Genomic DNA, 20449 nt, shown 5'->3' with positions numbered 1-20449 from the left:
CAAAAGACTCCGTCACGCCAAGTAAGTAACACTGTTTTGCACATTACCGATTGATTTCATAATCGGGTGAACAGAAACACGAATAATTTAGCGTTCAAATCTTAAACGAGTGAAAACGTATATAAACGTTTACGTGAACATAGTTGTGAAGTTGATTTTCTTAATGCGCGACAAAATGAGACTGTACAGCGCATGTGGGACCATATGTTTGCTCATCTGTTTAAAGAGTTCCCTGGTTACTTGCGCTGTAACGGCACAAGACATGCGCGCGCACCTTTCGACGATACTTCCGGCCAACTATACCACCTACATCCGTCCAATCCTGAACCAGAACGATCCAGTCAAGGTGACTATGGACCTCCACCTAATAGGGATCAACTCGTTCGATAACCGCGAGCAGAAGCTGACCACCACGGCGTACCTCAACGTCGAGTGGACTGACCAGGTGATCGCAGATTCATGGATCGACACTGACATCAATCACGTGTACGTCCCGCAAGGGAACGTCTGGAGACCGGATCTGGCGCTACAGAACGGTTTCGATACGATGGTCGGCCTCGGTAGCTCCTTCCTGTATGTACGCGTTGATCGCAACGGCTTAGTGACGTGGCGGCCTTATCAGGTGTTCGAAAGCGGATGTGAGGTAAACGTGCGCTTCTTCCCGTTCGACAAGACATCGTGCGAGCTCAAATTTCTCGTCTGGAGCAACACGTTGGATAAAGTGAGCGTCGCGAGAGGGACCGTCGGATTCGACACGACGCTGTTTGAAGCGAATTCCGAGTGGACCGTTCTTCAAACTTCTGTATCTGAATTTAACGCCGGCGACAACTCCGGTATTCTGTTCAAAATAGAAATGGAACGGAAACCGCTGCATTATCTGGTCACCATTCTTGTTCCGGTGATTTTGCTCGGAGCTCTTAACGCGTTCCTCTTTGTACTTCCGGCGGACTCCGGCGAAAAGACCGGGTACGCGGTCACCGCTTTCCTGTCGTTTGCCGTGTTCTTGACGATTGTCGGCGACGAGATTCCTGAAAACTCCGACAAGGCATCCATGTTCAGTCTCTACATTTTTATTATGACGATGGTCAGCACGCTCCTGGTGGGCGTCACCATCTTTCAGCTGCGTATCCACCACCGCACTGATGATCACGTGCCATCGCGCTTCCTCACCCGGTTTACGCGGCTCGTGCGGAAGGTCCGGTGCGCATGCTGCGTGGGAAGGAACCCCAAGGGCCGCGAGGGACCGGAAGTGGAAGAGATCACGTGGGAGAGCATCACGGAGGCCATAGACTTTGCTGGGTTCTTTTTTGTCATGTTGTTCATGCTGATCTTCACCATGGCAATTGTGGTCGCCTCTACTGTCGGGACACAAGTCCCAAACTAGCAAGTCAATTGCATGTAGAGGCATTCGTCCTTTGACGAGGCGAATTTTGACTGTTGTTAAACCGGATTGAAATTAAAACGTTGAAACAACGTGTTGGGAAAAGTAAATACGATTTAAATGATATATGGAAGTAAATATAAATACAATGTATGTAAGTTATATATATCGTTAAAAGCGTAAATACCCACACAAAGAAATGTGCATAAATCAAAATGTGGTTAGTGTATTCAGGATTTATGATGTGCAAAAATAGTCCACACGTCTTCATCAAGAAATCTTCGCCAGGAGAGTGGGGGGGGGGGGGGGGGCAGTTTTTATTTCAACTTACGAACACGACTTGATTCTTTATTGTGGTAGCATTCCATGATGAAATGTGTTTTCTCCGTACACGTCTATTATTTTCTATAACTCTTGAATTTGTTTTGTGTATTATTACACAGTGCACATGCAGTTTCATTTTTAATATGTAGATTTATTGATACATGCTATAAATTAACAAATAATAATATGCGTATAATAAAAATATAGCATGCTAACCATTTATTTATTCCCCTCTTCTCGGAACATACCAGTATATTACTAAATAATAAACATGACATATATTAGTAACTATTATATAAAACAAAATTCGCACCGTACATTACATGTATTTTCTTTGAGCGCTCTTTGATACGCTGCGATAGCACTAGTTATTATTGTGGTTTTTAAAACAATAATAAACTAGTAGTAACACAAGATGTTTGTATTCAATAATTCCCCACATTGCAACGAAGTTGTCAATTGGTGAAATGGTCAACATTTTTCTTGAATCATTTTATGTGCACATGAACACGTGTGTACGAAACCTTTCTCTAAGGTCAAAAGGTTTTTTAGTCTTCATCGTGTTTGTTAACCATTTACCCATTATAATAGCACATGGATGCGTTTGTAGTCTCTCATCAAATGTAATAGCAATTAAAATCCTCTTTTTTTAGAATCAAGTTTTAAAGGCTTCATTTTCAACCTTAAGATACAAAAGAGCAGCTAACAGCATAAAACCTGAACAGACTGCGAGTTACTCGCAGACTGTTCTGGTTTTGTGCTGTTTTGCACATAGCAATTTTCATTTTGCTTCTGATGGGGAAATGGTTAATAAGGGCAAAAGGAAGATACTTTGATAAAGATACATGATAGATGGAATACCGGTATGTTAGCGCATGTATTATGAAAATTACAGTTGCACATGTAAGGATAATATCCAAGCTGAATTTTCTTGCGTTTCTTGTCTATGCCCTCGTGTGAAATGTTTAAATGTATAAGAGTTTGGAACAGTTCGCCATTAAACCAGTATTAACGCAAATACAGTATGTTTCAATTAAACAACACTTGAAATTATTACTAGTATATTAATTGTACGATGTGTAATGATAAAGCCAACAGCGCTTTATTGGCGTTGTTTCAATGAGAATTTTCCACCCTATATACCGGACATCGTAACACGCGTGCGGCTCTATCAAATGCCTTGTCTACTCTAGCGTCAGTTTCAATATCCACGTCACCGCTATCAGAACTCGCTACGGAGTCATCGTCAAACCTTTTTACGCCATCTTCTGTACATTCATCTGTCATAATATCATCACATGTTTCGCGTTCATAATCACGCTCACTCGAAACCAAATCTGCATCACCATCATCATCCACTTCGGTGTAGTCCGCCTGATGAGTTTCACCCAAAACTTCGTCAGTTTCGTTGACTTCACTTTGATCGTACGACGGATTGTTCAGCTTTCCGATGGTGAAATCGAGGGGCTCTCCCGCCTCCACCTCGTGGCTGCTACAGCTGTCGTCCTTGCTGCCGTGGTTGCTATGACGACCAGAATCTTTTTTGGAAGCGCCACCACTGGCGGCTGCTTGCTCGAGTCTTTCTTTGGCTTTCTTCAGCTTTGCTGCGTTCTGAATGGCCTTGGCGACATCCGGGTTACGCTCGGCTTGCAGTCGCACTTCCGGGAGGTCGCTCGCGGTAATATTCTCGTGTTTCTTCCACTTTGTCCGTCGATTTTGGAACCAAATCTTCACCTGGAATTAAATGTTAGAAAATTAAAAGTCACCGTAAATAAATCCAAATGACGTTTTAATAAAATTATATGCTTACAATCATATATGTGCACGTGGAAAAAATCAGGGTTCCTTTTTTAACCTTTTTATTTGCAGCTCATATATATGTTAATGAAATATTAACATGCATGTGATGCGCACAAGTATACGACGCACGTAATTTCAACCCATTTATTATTAAATCGTGCAAACCAGTCGTATATGTTTATATGTATTTAAGTCTAAGAAAATAATAATAGATCAATCATATTCAAGATCAAGCAACGTTATTCTTTGTGAACTATCGGTTTGTACACATATCGCATGAGTGAAATGCAATTGTAAAAAGAACCCCATACAGTTGTGAAATAAGCTCATACTTGCGAAATAAGCTCATACTTGTGAAATTAGCTCATGCTTGTGAAATAATATCATACTTGTGAAATAAGCCCATACTTGTGAAATAAACTCATATATGAGAAATAAGCTTATACTGGTGAAATAAGATCGTGCTTGTAAAATAAGATCATACTTGTGAAATAAGATCATACTAAGTCTTGTGAAATAAGCTCATACTTGTGAAATAATATCATACTTGTGAAATGTATACTTCATCATGATTTAATGTGTGAAGTTGCTTCAAGCACATTATTTTTTAGAAAAGCATCAGTATGTTGGCATATGTCGATTAAGTTTCAAAATGTCGATTATAACGGAAACGTCATTTGTGAAACTCGAACAGCATCGCATCAAATATAGTTATATACCCGATATGTGACAATAACGGAATGACTGGGGAACACATGGGGTACCCGATATGTGATAATTACGGAATTACTGGGGGACACAGGGGGTACCCGATATGTGACAATAGCGGAATTACTGGGGGACACAGGGGGTACCCGATATGTGACAATAGCGGAATTACTGGGGGACACAGGGGGTACCCGATATGTGACAATAGCGGAATCACTGGGGGACACAGGGGGTACCCGATATGTGACAATAGCGGAATCACTGGGGGACACAGGGGGTACCCGATATGTGACAATAGCGGAATTACTGGGGGACACAGGGGGTACCCGATATGTGACAATAGCGGAATCACTGGGGGACACAGGGGGTACCCCCTTCCACACGCAGCTGATGCTTAAGCTTCCGGATTCATATCCCGGGATAGGTAAACTTTTGTACACGGCAATGTTTTTTGTTATTGAACTATTGTTTAATTGTACATTGTATATTTGTTTTGTAAGTAAAAACTTTAAAACGCATTTTTTTTTTTAATCTTTGTAGTAAACCATAAAGGCTTTTTGAATCTTTTATTTTCAATCTGGTACGCAAATCGGCGCGTGGCGGTCGTACTACAAGCTGGTTTACTGTTGCGATCGTATCACGAGCTGTTTTTTTGTAGCGATCGTACTACGAACTGGTTTACTGTGGCGATCGTAGTACGAGCTGGTTTACTGTTGCGATCGCACTACGAGCTGGTTTACTGTGGCGATCGTACCACGAGCTGGTTTACTGTGGCGATCTTACTACGGGCTGGTTTACTTGCACTGCATGCTTGAAAAAAAAACGTTTTTTTTTTGTCCGCGAGGATTGGTGCATATGTTCCTTTAATTAACGTAACCCTGTAATGATTGCCGCCTCAGCGCGTTGCCTTTTGCTTCTCTATTTTACCGAAATGAAATCGGTGTAACAAACATTCGTAACCAGCAACACGTTTTTAAAAATACCATCTTATTACCAAGTATTATTTGATGTTTTCAAACAATATTTATGAATTTGCAAAAAAAGCATCCTTCCGTTTGTCTCGATATTGGCATTGAACGCTCCATATGAGAAAAAGCAAAATATGTTGTTGATATTATTGGCGATCTAGCATGATACGCCGTATTATGTTCTTTCTTTACAATTACTTCAATTAATTACATAACATACAATTCCATAATTAAATTAGATATTAAAAACAGTGAATTAAGTGCTAATAAGTTTTTCTCTCGAATTATCTTGCTAACCGCCCAAGATGTATATAGTACAGTAATTACTCTGAGTTTTCGGACACTATAATTTTCCGGACATCCCCGTTTTTAGCAAGTTATGTTTTCGTGACTCTAAATTTGCGGGAATACAGGGTTTAGACCAAAATCAGTTATTCTAAATTTGCAGTCTAATTTATTACAAACAAATTACTGTCATGGTATATTTTCTACAAACAAATGAAAGTAAAATAAGTAAAGATGACGTTAAATAGTTACATACATTCATACATACATAGTTACCGATCCTGAATCTTAGTTGTCTTAAGAGTTTACTCAATTTATCCGATTTTTTAACGCGTCATCGTGATACCATAATCAGCGTCCTAAGCACTTCGCGATGAAAAATATGGCAACATGCGGAAGTGCCCGGTTTAGGGTTTGTCGACATGCAGAGAGTTTGTAGTCGGCAGTGAATTTCTTGTGATTACTAGACCGCGAGTATCGAATGCACGGCACAGTTTATCAGGAGATCTGGTTAGAGTTCTATAAGCATCAAATCTGCTATGACATCTTCAACCATTCCCGTGAGGTACAGTGTCAGTGTTGCAGGTTCTGCGTTTATCAGTGTTTTTGCAGTGGTGCGCTTAATGGCCGTACTGTTTCTATGAGCGTTTGTAGACGTGTCGGTGTCGGCGAGTCGGTAAGGGGAAACTCAAAAGGTGTGTGTACCACTTCGCTGCGCATGTGCTAGTGTGTGCACTTTGAACATGATTGGGTTGTTCAGGTTTTTTGCATCTGTCCGGCTAGCACAGTGGTTAGGACACTCGCTTATCACCTAGTCAATTCGGATTATATTCCCGTTCCCGGCACCATGTCAGTTTGATTGGGTGTCACCATGTGGTGTTTTCTCTGGGTACTGCAGCTTCCCCCGCCAACACACAATAACACCACAACATAAAGATCCGTCAGTAACAGAAAAAACGCTATCAATTGCAGCTATAATACAAAATTCGTCCCAACTTTCGTGAGTCAATTTAGATCTTTAGGTTAGAGTACCTTGGCACACACCGGGTCCACACATAATGTAGCCTCTTCCTCGAAAAGGACCTCATAAACCTCGAAATACACATACACAGTCACGTATACTTTACGGCGTGAAAATTAACAAGCACATTTAAGCAATTGACGCTGTACACATTTCCCACCCGCATCCGATCGTCTATGCAATACTTTTTAAAAGGTCTCTTAATTTTCGAACACACGTATTTTGTGTCTTCAAATTTTTGGACACCTGTATTTTTGAATATTTTTATCTAAATTTTCGTACACGATTTAAAAATATCTTTAGTGTCCGAATACTTAGAATTATTACGGTATTTAGATATATATCTAATTCACCCATGCAATCAAATTTCATTAATGTCATAGGCCCGATGGTGTTATGTTTCATGGGCAATTCCTGGTCGCCTATCGGCCGCCCCTTACTCTTTTACTTCCCTGCAAAACGGTCCACTGGGTGCAACTCCGCTCGCTGTTGATTCGCCATAATGTGTAATATATCCGTTCATACCCCGTCATAATTGCATGTAATGAGGTACAGTATCCAATTAAATACCCTTGATTGTAACAGCGATTTCCCCCTTGGGTCCTCTTAACGTAACTGGGCAAGCTATAATGTTTATTGTTGGCAAATAGTTCCCATGATGAAACCCGCTTTTCAGATTAGCAGACTCTCATTCTATACATAGATGGTGACGTCACTACGATATTGTCACCTCTATACGTCGGTAAGACCGGTGTGTACACAATGGCAGGCTCTCGGATGTACCGCCTCTTTCTGTTAACGTTTTATTTTCGTTTTATCTGCGTTAGATGCCACATTTCCAGTTAAAACGAAGTTACAAATATACATGAATACATACTTGAATTTTTCGACGTTTGTGTATGTAATATTTGTTATGAAATGGTTATTATTTGGTTAATGTTTATCATATGTTTTGGTTTTGTATAAATGACCCAACAAAATGTATACTACATGTAGATTAAATAGAATTTCATGGAATGTTAACTCAGAAATAACAAACAAACAATTTACGTTGATAACTTTGGGCTAGTGATATTGTATGAGCGAATTAAACATTCTTATACTGATATGAAACGAGCTGTTTGCAGATTGTCGTGGTTTTTAAAATCTCATTTAAAGTAGTAACTTACGAAATTATAATATTTTAAATACTTTAAAATGATTATTACTTTACACAGTTGAACATAAAATGCTCAGTAAACGACTTCACGGAGATTCGAATCTATGAACAGTTAGGGCAAAATCTAATGTTTTACTACTGAGTCATTCAAGCTCTAAACCCTCCCATCGTCGCTTCAGTAAAACTCAAATGTTCGAATGTCAATTTTGACACTTTTTAATTCTTTACTTATATTTGTGATTATAAACATGCTTTAGGTCGAAATCTTCAATCTGCCAAAGTCACGTAAAATGGAATACATGTGGACCACACTATGTGAAAATGCATGTGCGTAAAGTGTCGTTCCAGATTAGCCTGTGCTTTCTGAACATGCTTATCAGGGACGACACTTTCCGCTTTTCTGATATTTTCTTTTAAAAGAAAATCTCTTCTTAGCAAAAATCATGTTAAGGCGGAAAGTGTCGTCCCTGATTACCCTGTGCGGACTTCACGGGCTAATCTGGGACGACACTTTACGCACATGCATTAAACCCTCTTTTCACAGAGCACGGCTAATTTGTATATTTTATCGTACCAAAATCCAAGAACACGTCCTTTTAAAGGGTATGCTAATGCTCAAGCCATTTGCGATCTGTGTGGCAACCATTTACAGTTGATTGTAGAAGTAGTTTTTATATATACACTATATAACGAATTTATACATGCAATAGTAAAATAGAAAAAAAATATATTGACAAATTCTATTATAACCGACCTAGTATGCATACATTTATTCTTGTGTTAACAAATACTAATACCAAAGTTCTAAATAAACTCGCGATATATTGTAAAAATGCGTTTGAAATAAGAACTGATGTATTGAATGCAAACGTGGAGTAACAAATGGCCTAATTGCATTTTTAACAACTTATTATATACTATGTTGGTCACTTTCGCATATGCTTATTGCTTATATTTTGTCAGTTTTTGCATATAACGATGAATTGGTTTTGTTCAAGCTATATGAAGAAACGTTCTGTTCTGTTTCTGTTCAGTAAAGCTTCATCTTTCGAACTGATCGTCATTTTTTTTAATTGCCAACCCTGCCCGCCTTCATCCTGATCTGGAGCGGATTTATCGGCAATCATCATGGTACACGGGATATTTGTTAACTTTGTTAATTACTAATGCGCATACGTGTGTTTGTTTCCCTGGATTTCCCATTGTGCACTAATGACTGCGCATTACCGGATGGACACTCGGACACTACGTGGAAACTTGATCTACCGTTAATTGAGAACATAACATACACACATGGGCTATCAATCTGAACGCATCGGACAGTGGGCTACACCACACCGTCTCTCTGATGTACGTAGGCGGCCGTCATATTGGATTTGGAACTACTTTTGAAAACAAGATGGCGGCCCGACGGTTTCAAACCTGGCGTAAAGAAGAAACATTAAAATGTGTTGTTTGTAGCTCGTCTGTTTCAAGATTACATTCCTTTAATAATATTAAGTGTAAATCTGTGAATTCCCACAACATAATTACACTTGTTTAAATGGAAAGTTTCCAGTATTGACATTGAGTACTCCTATAGTATTAATTATCAATGATGACTTCATGTAGTCAATATAAATTGCAGCAATAGTCTTTTGATAATTTCTATTTTGGCAGACTCTTGGCTCAGATTTATTCTGAACGCGAATAATTTCAGCTATCCTTGATTTTCAACTGGCACCTTTAAATTGACTGTTTTCTTATAATTTGTGACACTACAAGGATTGCTTACATAAAGTTTAGCTGAAATAATTCGCGTTCAGAATAAATCTGAACGCTGAAACTCCGGTCTGCAAAAACCATAACGAAAATTAAATACAATACTATTATATCAATATGCTTAAAATTGCAAAAGAACATAACCAACTCATAAAGTTTTAGTTAAATTAGTCCATTTTTACCTCAAATAGCGTTGAATTGAAGTTAAAAGGCATAATTTGTTTCAGTTAAACTTCTGCTTAAATCGCAATACAATCACTGACCTCTCGCCATGTTATGAAATATTTAAATATCAACCAATCAGAAGAAGGCATACGGTGTAATAGGCTGCGTTATCGATTAAAATCTACCTGCCGTATACAGCGGGCACAGCGATTGGAATTGAAAATGTGAGTAGTGTGTTGATTTAAATTGGTCAGGCGTGCAAAATTAAAAGAGTCATTACATAATTCTTACGGAACATTATTGAGAAATGAATTATCTACACAGGTATGTAAATATTATTGCAATCCGTTGATATTAACTGTCTGATATCGGGGCTTGAATGTTGCGCACCAAATTCCTTGCGCATCAATATAGACAAAGAAGGAAAACTCTCGCTATTAAAAAGATAGAGTGGACTATTGACGCCAAGAGTCTGCCAAAGAAAAAATCATCAAAAGACTCTTAAGGCGGCAATTTATATTGACTAACATAAAGTTTAAAATACATCACTCATTGTATACGCATGAAAGGCCAAGTGGTTTAAGCGGTAGACTTTTACTCCAGGGGTCAATGGTTCTAGCCAAAATGAGGGTTACTTTTTTATTTTATTAAATTTTATTCTTGTGTTTTATTGGAGCTTTTTAGATCGAATGTTTACATTTATCAATATTGCATTTAATGACACAAATAATTTGGGAGAGTTCTTTTTTTATTGTTAAGTTTGATTGTGTGATATTTCAAGGAATGCTTATACATGTATAAAGTATAAAATAAACCACTGACTATGGAAGCACTGATGGCCCATTGGTTTAAGCGCTTGACTTTTACTCCAAGGGTCAGTGGATTGAGCCCAGTTAAGGAAGACTTCCTTTCTTTTTTCAGCATAGCTGTTTAACGTCACTTTTGACCTTAGTTTACCTTTAATCATGACCAGTCAAATTCATATAAAAATTCCCGCCAGTAGGTCCCAAATGATTACATCCGAATTGTACATTAGCTAATAATACAAAAATCACTGTAAACAATGGATGCATATCATTTAAACAGAAATATGAATATATTTTAAAGAACATGTACATGTTAATTACAATAAATTAAAAACATGATTAAAAACATTCTCTAAACATTACACCGAAACGTTTTTCCTTAGTTTAAGAAGCATTATAGCATTAATCACATGTCTCTAAAATTAAAAGAAGCTATTGTTTACATGCCGTAACGCTCACACTAAACACTACAAAAACACACACACAAAGTGTAGCAAAGGTACACAAAGTCAAACACATGCCTGGGATGCTGCAAGGTCCAATAAACCCACTGTAACTCTTGGATTGCCTTCGTTATACCTTGCCTGGAATTATATTCCCCTAATAGTCTTAAATTTATTGAATAAAGGATACACTGGTTAACTTATTTGTGTTTTGATCTGACTTTACTTGTCTTTGTAGCCTTTGCTAGACTGTGTGTGTCTTTGCAGTGTTTAGTAAGACCCACTCTTACTGGTATCTAAATTTGTAAACAGCATAGTTAAACATGTCAATGTATCAAGTCAAAAAATGTAATAATTACACTAGTGTTAGTCTATTGCAAGATTTAGTTCACTGATATATTAATTTAATGTGTTATTATTATTAATCACTTCAAGTGGCATAATAATCAATCAGTTGTGTATTGCGCATCAGACCCAAGAAAGAATCAACGCTTGCTGAAGAACTTTTTATTTCAAGATGGTGAGCATAATTAATTGTAAATTTCACCAAGCGCTTATTATATCTAGTTCTGCGGGTTTTTAAATGTACATTACATCAATAGCTTTTGCTGCCATTTTGTTTATCGGATGCAATTTAGTTCAAACACCCATATGCCAAACGATTGACTGCCCACAATGTTTACCTTATTCTTGATTATGGACATTTTATGAGCAAATTATCGCGTTATATAATTTGATACCAGTGCAGCAAGGGCCCATTTTTTTCAACAACGATATGTTAAGTCATTGAAACTTTTAAAGTGTTTTCTGTTGAGTTCAGTAACAATGTTTATATGTGAATATCTGTAATATTATATATATATTGTGAAGTGTTTTTTTTTATTAAGCTAAACTTTTCAGTACATTATACTTTCTTGAAGAAATTTTGATGAATGAATCCCAGAACTTTCCAAGCATATGTTCGGTGTACATCTTTTTTTCTTTATCTGTTTCTTTTACATTTAAAATACTAGTTGGAAACTGTGTAGAGCTATGATTGTCCCAATTTTGTACATGATCTGATGAACATGACCATTCCAAAACTCTATTTTACTGTCTGTTCATGTCAATCTACAATCTAGTCAATTAATATTTCTGTGTTTTTTGTTTAAACTATTTGGGATTATTTTGATGCATGTTACATCAATTAAAAAGTGTTATTTCTTACCATACAAGTAATCAAACGTTTTATCTTGTAAAATGTTGCAACTCGGCCCTGTTTGTAAATAAAGTTCATTGAACATTATATGGATCTTAATAGTTAGTGCAGCCCAAAATGTCATATTTTGTTATTCTCATTATTTGCTACTTAATTGCTAGCATAAGAAACATACCATTGTAGTTATTTGAATATTTGTTTCGATTTAGTTGTTGCAGTTTCCTACCGCCTCACTGTCACATGTACCAACACATGTACTCACAGATGTAAATAAGCAAACACATTTTCAACAAGTTGTTGGGTTATGTGTCCAGATTTTTATGGGGATCAATAATCTATTGAAATAAAAAAAGGCATTTAATTGTTTCTATAACAAAAAAAGTGGTTTTAAATAATCTTTTTCTAATTTCAGGTTCAGTGCTTGTGGAAAAACATGAGTTCCTGATCCAGAGTAGCTTTAAAGGCGTGCCCTTATGATACATGTCATTATCAATGTGACAGTTGCCTTAAAAAATTGATGGAGAATAAATTGTTTTTAAAAAGCTTAAAACGTTTATTTACACATTTTGTGTCGAGACTTAATTAAACAATTCATATAGTTGACAGAAATAATTGTAACCAATATTATTGCTGTTAATTGGAACATCCTTATAGTGTAAGCAAACACACCTTTCTATATGGAGAGGAAATCCAGGTTCAAATCCTGGTGGGGATCCCATATTAGCAGCAACTTAGATTATGTTCATATTGATTATACAAACAATACTTTTTGTTGTCAAAGTGTGTTGTATTTAATATGCAAATAAAATTTTCATTGTTTTTTGATAATTTTCTCTATCTCACACACACTTACGCAGTAATTTTGTTTTGTTTTACTTCATGTTATGTATCATTCGTATTAGAGCACCATTCTTTGGTTCACAAGATATCAGATGTCAAAAACAAAGGCCCATAATTATGTCCTGGCAATTTATCATAATTATAAAACTTTTACTTTGAAAAGAAAAGGGTTCTTCTTTGTTTCTACTACAGAATCAAATAAAAACGTTATTTTTTTGTACTATATTACAAATCAGGATATACGCCGAATATCTTTTTAGCTCCACTGGCCAAAGACCAGCAGGGCTTATGTCATGGTCCTGTGTTCGCTGTGTGTGCGTGCGTCCGTCTGCGTGTTAACTTTTCCTTTAAACGTCTTTTATCTTTAACATGAAGTACAAAAAACAAGTACCAAATTTTAATTGTTTTTGTCCATAGTCTTAAACTAAAAATCCAGATTGAGAAAGAAATAGCCCTCAATAATGACACATTACAAATCTTTGAAAAAAAATGGAATCTGATAAAATTCTCATAATGTTTGTCCACTTATATACATTTTACTCTAATGTTAGTTTATCTTTCTAAAATATTTGTGTATATTTTTTTTCAATCTTATAAGATCATTGTGAACATACAACAAAACACACAAGTCCATTATGCTTTCTTCCCACTTTATACAACTCATCATTTTTCATAACTGTTCTTCTGTTGTTCTTTTCTTTTCTCTTTAAAAAATAACAACACCTATCACAAACAACCAAAGAAAAAACATATTAACCCAGATTTTTGTTTTTGTTTTTTTCTAAATCTTAAGGAAACCAAAAAAAGTATATATATTAGCATATCTTGTATAACATGTCTCAACTTTATTGCTTTGTACAATCACTTTGTTGTATGATCATATACATGTATACATTGTATGTTCTATATTGAATAAAAAAAATGTAAAAAAAAAATAAAATAAAAATTATTATAAAACTTTTACTTTGAAAAGAAAAGGGGTCTTCTTTGTTTCTACTACAGAATCAAATAAAATTGTTATTTTTCGTACTATATTACAAAATCAGGATAAACGCCGAATATCTTTTAGGCTCCACTGGTCAAAGACAAGCGGGGCTTTTGTCATGGTCCTGTGTTCGTCGCGCGTGCGTCCGTCCGCGCGTTAACTTTTCCTTTAAACATCTTCTCCTAAACTACTGGTCCAATTCTGATGAAATTTTTCAGGAATGTTCCTGGGGTGAACCTCTTTCAAATTTGTTCAAATTATGCACAAAATTGAAAATTTGCTTATATAAGGCCTATTTTGTGAAAACTTTCAAAATCTTATTGTCCATAACAATTGAGCCTAGGGCTATCAAATTGTGTATGTAGGGACATCTAATAGTCCTCTACCAAATTTGTTCAAATTATGCCCCTGGGGTCAAATTTGACTCTGCCCCGGAGGTCACAAAATTGAACATATGCTTATATAAGGCCTATTTTGTGAAAACTTAAAAAAAATTCTTGTCCATAACCATTGGGCTTAGGGCTACCAAATTTGGTATGTAGTGACATCTAAAATAAACCTCTACCAAATTTGTTCAAATAATGCCTCTGGGGTCAACTTGGACCCTGCCCCGAGGGGTCACAAAATTGAATTAACGCTTATAAAGCACCTACTTTGTGATATCTTTAAAAATCTTCTTGTTGAAAACCATTCGGACTATGGCTACCAAATTTGGTATGCAGTAGCATCTTTTAGTCCTCTACCAAGTTTGTTCAAATAATGCCCTTTGGGTCAAATTTGACCGGGTCACAAAATTGAACATTATATACGCTTATATCTTGCTTATTTTGTGAAAACTTTAAAAATATTCTCGTCCTTAGCTCTAGGACCTAGGGCTTCCACATTTTGTATGTAGTGAGATATAGTAGTCCTCTACAAAGTTTGCTCAAATTATGCCCCTGGGGTTAAATGTGACCCAGCGCAGGGGGTCACAAAAGTGTACATGTGCTTAAATAATGCCTATATTTAAGTATTTGCACATGCCGAGAATATTTGTTTCAGTCTTTTTTTCAGCAGTGAAGCGATACAGGGCCATCATGGCCCTCTTGTTTAATAATTAAGACTATAAATGGTTTAAAGTTTGTGTTTGACGTCCTTGCTTCTGGAAAGCAGAACAGTTTAGGCATAAATGACTACCCTTTTTTTGTTAGAATCAACATTGATGCATTATTACTTAAGCAAAGTTGAACTCTTTAAAAACTAGATGACTGGGGGACTGAATTTTCATGTTTGTTGCTTACAATTTACTGAATATATCAATGTTTATGGCGAACAAATGCCATCTCTCTTTACAGGGAGAAGGTGTTTTTTCATAAGTATCCAGGTTATTTTGTATAAATAAGACCACATAACATATTTATATAGTATAAAATGAATTCTGAGCTATACATCTATGATGATGCCATTATGTGTTTCGCTGTAAAAAAAATACAGAGAAAATAGACTACAGCTGCATGTCACAAGAGTTGTTAAAGGGCATTTTGACAGTATTGCCCCTGACTTTTGCCCATTTTGAAGGATAATCTTATAAAAAATGATTCTTGGTTTAGCGTGCATAGGGGATGGAGGAGCTTTTATTGGTGCCTTTTAAAAAAGTTGTTTCATATTGTGGAAAATTGAGTTTTAAAATGTATACAGGATGCCTTAAATTAGTCAAATTCCAACAATGTCTTTGGTTTTTCAATTAAAACAAGAGATGTGTTTGTCAGAAACACAATACCCCCTATTGCGCCGCTTTAAAGCCATATATTTGACCTTTAAGGATGACCTTGACGTTTCACCACTCAAAATGTGCAGCTACTTGAGATGCACATGCATGCCAAATATCAAGTTGCTATTTTCAATATTGCAAAAGTTAGGGCAATGTTAAAGTTTTCAGACGGAAGGACAGACAGACAGGCTGACGGACAGTTAAAAAACTATATGCCACCCTACCGGGGGCATAAAAAACTGTATTCTTAATTTTTTTATAGGTGTTATTGGTGTCTCCACAGTATTGGAATAACCAATTTACACTTAAGGCTAAAACAGGGCTGATCCATTTTATTCACCACGAGGTTCATTAAAATGCTTACTGGGTCAAACATGCGGCATGGGGATACGCGTCGGCCTCTGCCGCGCCACTTCTAGTTACAATTGTTGCCTGCACAGTTGACCATATTTAGTGTTTTGGTTGCCTGGCCAGAATAACAGCATTTGGAATTAAGTTGCTTAGGCTAAAATATAAAAAATATCTGCCATACTGTATGGTTGCCATCATCAAATGCACAGAAAGAATTGTTTTTCAAATTCAATCAAGCTCTCCACTTATTCCATCCTGCGAAACCCTTTAGGTGTCTCAATACTGGTAATAGTAAACCCCACTGAGAGCCATATGGCTTTTTTCTGTATACAGTTTGTGACTGCCTTACTTGTCACTATAATGTTGTTGTTTTTTTAAGTGGATTTTACTATTTCTTATATTACACCGAAGAGTTTTCCCTGTACCACTGTACAGTGTTGTATGATTGTTTATGGTATAGAACCTAAACATATGGAATAAATCTCAAAGTTTGTCGCCCTTCAGAACATCCGCAATGTTGTACCGATAATTAATGCAATTTAAGAAATACTGGTTCTTTAAGTTTGAATAATGGTGTTGTTTACACTTCAAGAAACAACTAATAAGCTTTCTAAACATTTAATTAACATTTGAATATTTTGTGTGTAATGACAACTAATGTTTAACAATAACAGAAACAAATATTCTATTATATTACTCCTCAGAGATATTGGTCCTTCTATATCTATATTATCAGTTAATTTAGTGCAAATTTAATGGTTTGTAACCCGAACTATATTTTCGGTGTAATATCTTCCGCCTAGAGGCGTTAGACATATCCTTCCACCAAATACACCCGAGAGACGATCGCCGATATGGCGGAATTGTCCGAGGTGTCCCGATTGATGGGCTATCTGCAATTAAGCGCTGTCCTAACCTATTTCCGCTGAACTTCCGTATTTCCGTTTTAAAATAGTTTATAATTACTGTTGTTTCTAATTCTTATAAATTTTGGCAAAGCGACATTTATGAGGGGCACGTATTTAATTTAGTCCAATAGTCCATTCATTTATCCTTTCTAATCAATACCGTTCTTCCAATGGTGGTGTTAACAAAATAAATTTTTTTTAATTTGCATTGCAAACACTATGTTATTCTAATATGGAAATGTCGTGTAACTAGATTTACGTTTTGCTATTTGGCCTTACTAACAGCATATCCCATCAATTTAAATATTTAACTCAATAGAAACATATTTATCTTAAGTCCTTTTATCATCAGTATTGCATGCTTACTTAATTATTATTACTAGTATTATTTTTTAATAATAATGACAATAATAATAATAATAATAATAATAATAATAATAATAATAATAATAATAATAATAATTATTATTATAATTATTATAATAAAAATAAAATAATAATATTTTTTTTTCACAATTTACTTGGGTTTCCGTCACGTTTAGGAGTGACGCCATTTCCGCTCTTTCTGCAGACGACAAATACTTCTTCTGCTCGAACTGTTTCTCAAGCTCGAAGATTTGTCTTCCGGTGAAAGTCGTTCGCGCCTTTTTCTTCTTTTGGCTGATGAGCCCGTTGTCGCTAAATTCATCGTTGGAGTCAGACGACAGTTTGTGTTTCTCCGAATTTCGACCGTTTTTCTCTGATTCTGAAAAAGATGTTGGCTTTTTTTCATTCATAAAAAATATCAAACAACAAAGAAGAAAAGAATCTCTTTTATCACACGTTTTTATTTGAGATGTGAATAACATGACTTGCCTAATAAAAGTATAATATTTCAATTTGACTAATAATATTATTTATTATAGTATTATATTACAAAAACAGGGAGATCAGAATTTTGTTTATCTATTGGCTTTTGCATATCTAACTTGTAAATCGCTGTCATTACACGTTACAGTAGTCTATTACATAGAAACATAACGCAAGAAGAGGGTCAATTACTATTATAATGTTAGAGGTGAAATTAATTTGATTGTTTAAAGAAAATATTATTATATATTCTTGTCTTAGACAAACCGAAGGTTTTTTTTCAATCAAATTAATTAGCTGTTTTAAAAGAGTGAATACTGAAATAAATTTGTGTTTTCTCAACAAAAGATACTACCATTGCAGTTAACCTTTTATAATTTTAGATACGTGAACATGTACATACAACACGCAACACGTTGTCCAGATTGTAAGGAAAAATGAAAACGGTCTCCGAAGCTTTACAATAGGCAAATGTAATAAAGAGATATATTTAATATCTAACAAAGTATAATTTATCCATCTGAAACATGTGCTTCACACTCTTTTAAAAATCTCAAAATATATTAATTATGACTAGACATATATCCGTAAATCATGTCACTTTTATTTTTTAACCCTTTCTCACTTCGAAGCAAAGTGAAAATGGCTATGTGCAAACAGCATAAAAACAGAACAGCCAGAACTCGTAGTCTGTTCAGGTTTTATGCTATTTGCTGCTCATCAGTAACTTAGGGCTGGAAATGAAGCCTTTACAATTTGAATCTAGTGAGAAAGGCCTTTACTTAAATTTCACTTTCTAAGGGACTACTTTCTAAGGGACTACTTTCTAAGGGACTACAAATGCGTCAAAATACGTATCTGAAAGGTTAAGGGTTTAGTAATATAATGGACATTTTGTTAAAAACATGTTAACCACGGGCAAGCTCGAAAAACTTACACTCAGGACCTTTCATACCAATTAAACAATGCCAACATTAAGACGGGTATTCCTAATGTTTAATACTGGTCTGGTCACGGCCCGATCCTATAAAATAATTTTAAAATTGTTGAACTTAAAAAAAATCCTATTAATTCAGATGAATAATATAATCGACTTAAAGTTATTATGGTTAAAGTACCGTCATCCGGCGACTCCACGTGGTCTCGCATGTACGACGGGCACGGCGAGCTGGTACTGCGCTGACCGCGGAGGCTGTCCTCCTCCCTGTCGACAAGACGATCGCCGACGGGAGCTGTCGGCACCACCAAGCCCGGATATCGATTTCCACTGGAAGCGGAACCAAACAACCGGCTTGTTCCTAGGAAATCGTTCGAGAGAATGAAACCATCTGTACCGGAATTGCGGTGTCTCGATCGGGAGACCGGCGTCATTTTGCTGTCCATGTCGTCGGCATGGCGGTGGCTTTGAAGGTCGAGGATGTTAGAGATCAGGAACGGCGTCGGTTGTTTCGTCGGCTTGTTATAGATATGCGGGTGCCAAGTGTTGTAGGGCGCCGACGTGACGGGAAGATGAAAAAAGAAGCCGCGGGCGTACGGCAGCAGACCCTCCATACCGGTCTCACCATGGAACGCCTGGGCGCTCAAACCCAAGAACTGCATGCTCAAATGTGTTGTCAATTAGTAATTGTAATTGAGTTGCGAATTACAAAGAAATCTAAGTCCAGAAGTTTAGAATTATGTATATTTTTTTTTTAGTTACCTCTACGGGTTAATGCTGCATAGTTTTCTAGAGAATCAGTAAATACTAAACTTCTTATCATACTTATTGTCATCATTATAATTTTCTTAATAAAACATTTAAATTGTAGATCCTTGTGATTTTATATTGCAAGAACAGTAATATCGACGATGTTTTAACATTAATAAATTTAAAGTCCAATATATCCGTTGTAAATGTCTGTAACGTTAGACACTAATTAGACACATGTCTTCAATTATTGCATTAATTAACTAATCAATCCATTCTCTCAAACTTCAACATCCAGATCGTCGGTAGCAACTTTTCTCCGATATAATCACAGAAGATTGCGCTGGAATCGTGCGTCGTCAGCGAGCGATTGACTAGAAGTGCCACACATGCATGGCCTCGAATCGAGCGCCGGGGATCAAAATGCTAAACTGTTTCACTATCAAATTATTGCCGTTCTATCCGTATTGATTGAGCGATAGGCAAGCCTATCGAGATTTCAAGACACTCACTTGTATTTCTATAAATCAATTATGTTACAAATGAGCCAGAAATACCAGAGCGGCATTGATAGCGCTCATGCGATTTTTCGTGCCGACCGCCCTCTGTCAGTAACTTCGGAACGCGCGCGCGACCACGCCCCTTTGACACCAGCGGATAGGCTACCCGCGAAGAGGCAGTGCCGCAATCCACATCGTAGTGGAGAATAACAATACGTCCGCGGCGACGATGATAAATATGTAACGATATATACTCATTCATATCAGAAATTCATAAAGCACCTTAGCTCAAAACGGAGTCGATCCGTTCAGTGGATAGTTTTGTGTCAAGCGACGCAGCCTCATTAATGCAATGTGTCCGATGGCGTGTATCTCGTTGCGAGCTACTGGAAATGCAGCCGATCAATTAATTATTGTAATTAGATTGACTGAAAATCTTGACCTGTCAGTCAACCTTATTTGTGTGGAACTCTCATTTGGCCACAAATGTTTTACAGTCATTAAATTGTTCTTAATGATGCCTGATTTCGATGTTCTTGGAGGTATTTGAATAGGTTTTC

The 20449-nt window shown here is 36.5% G+C and overlaps 2 protein-coding genes across 2 annotated transcripts; one reads left to right on the top strand and one right to left on the bottom strand.

Annotated features, from left to right (window-relative positions):
* The first annotated feature begins 52 nt into the window (after positions 1-52).
* On the top strand, positions 53-1677 carry LOC127842979 (neuronal acetylcholine receptor subunit beta-3-like). The gene has a single exon (XM_052372793.1). It carries the CDS (start codon positions 164-166, stop codon positions 1382-1384), a length of 1221 nt encoding a protein of 406 aa, XP_052228753.1. The 5' UTR covers positions 53-163; the 3' UTR covers positions 1385-1677.
* Positions 1678-2563: 886 nt separating this feature from the next.
* Positions 2564-19815, bottom strand: LOC127842978 (homeobox protein Hox-A2-like). Its single transcript, XM_052372792.1, has 3 exons — positions 18821-19815; positions 17375-17598; positions 2564-3439 (listed from the first exon to the last, which is right to left on the bottom strand). Exons 1-3 carry the CDS (start codon positions 19299-19301, stop codon positions 2822-2824), a joined length of 1323 nt encoding a protein of 440 aa, XP_052228752.1. The 5' UTR covers positions 19302-19815; the 3' UTR covers positions 2564-2821.
* Positions 19816-20449: the final 634 nt, after the last annotated feature.

The sequence above is a fragment of the Dreissena polymorpha genome, chromosome 8 (assembly GCF_020536995.1).
Source record: "Dreissena polymorpha isolate Duluth1 chromosome 8, UMN_Dpol_1.0, whole genome shotgun sequence".
In the NCBI taxonomy this organism is placed as follows: Eukaryota; Metazoa; Mollusca; class Bivalvia; order Myida; family Dreissenidae; genus Dreissena; species Dreissena polymorpha.
This window is presented reverse-complemented; position numbering and strand designations above follow the sequence as displayed.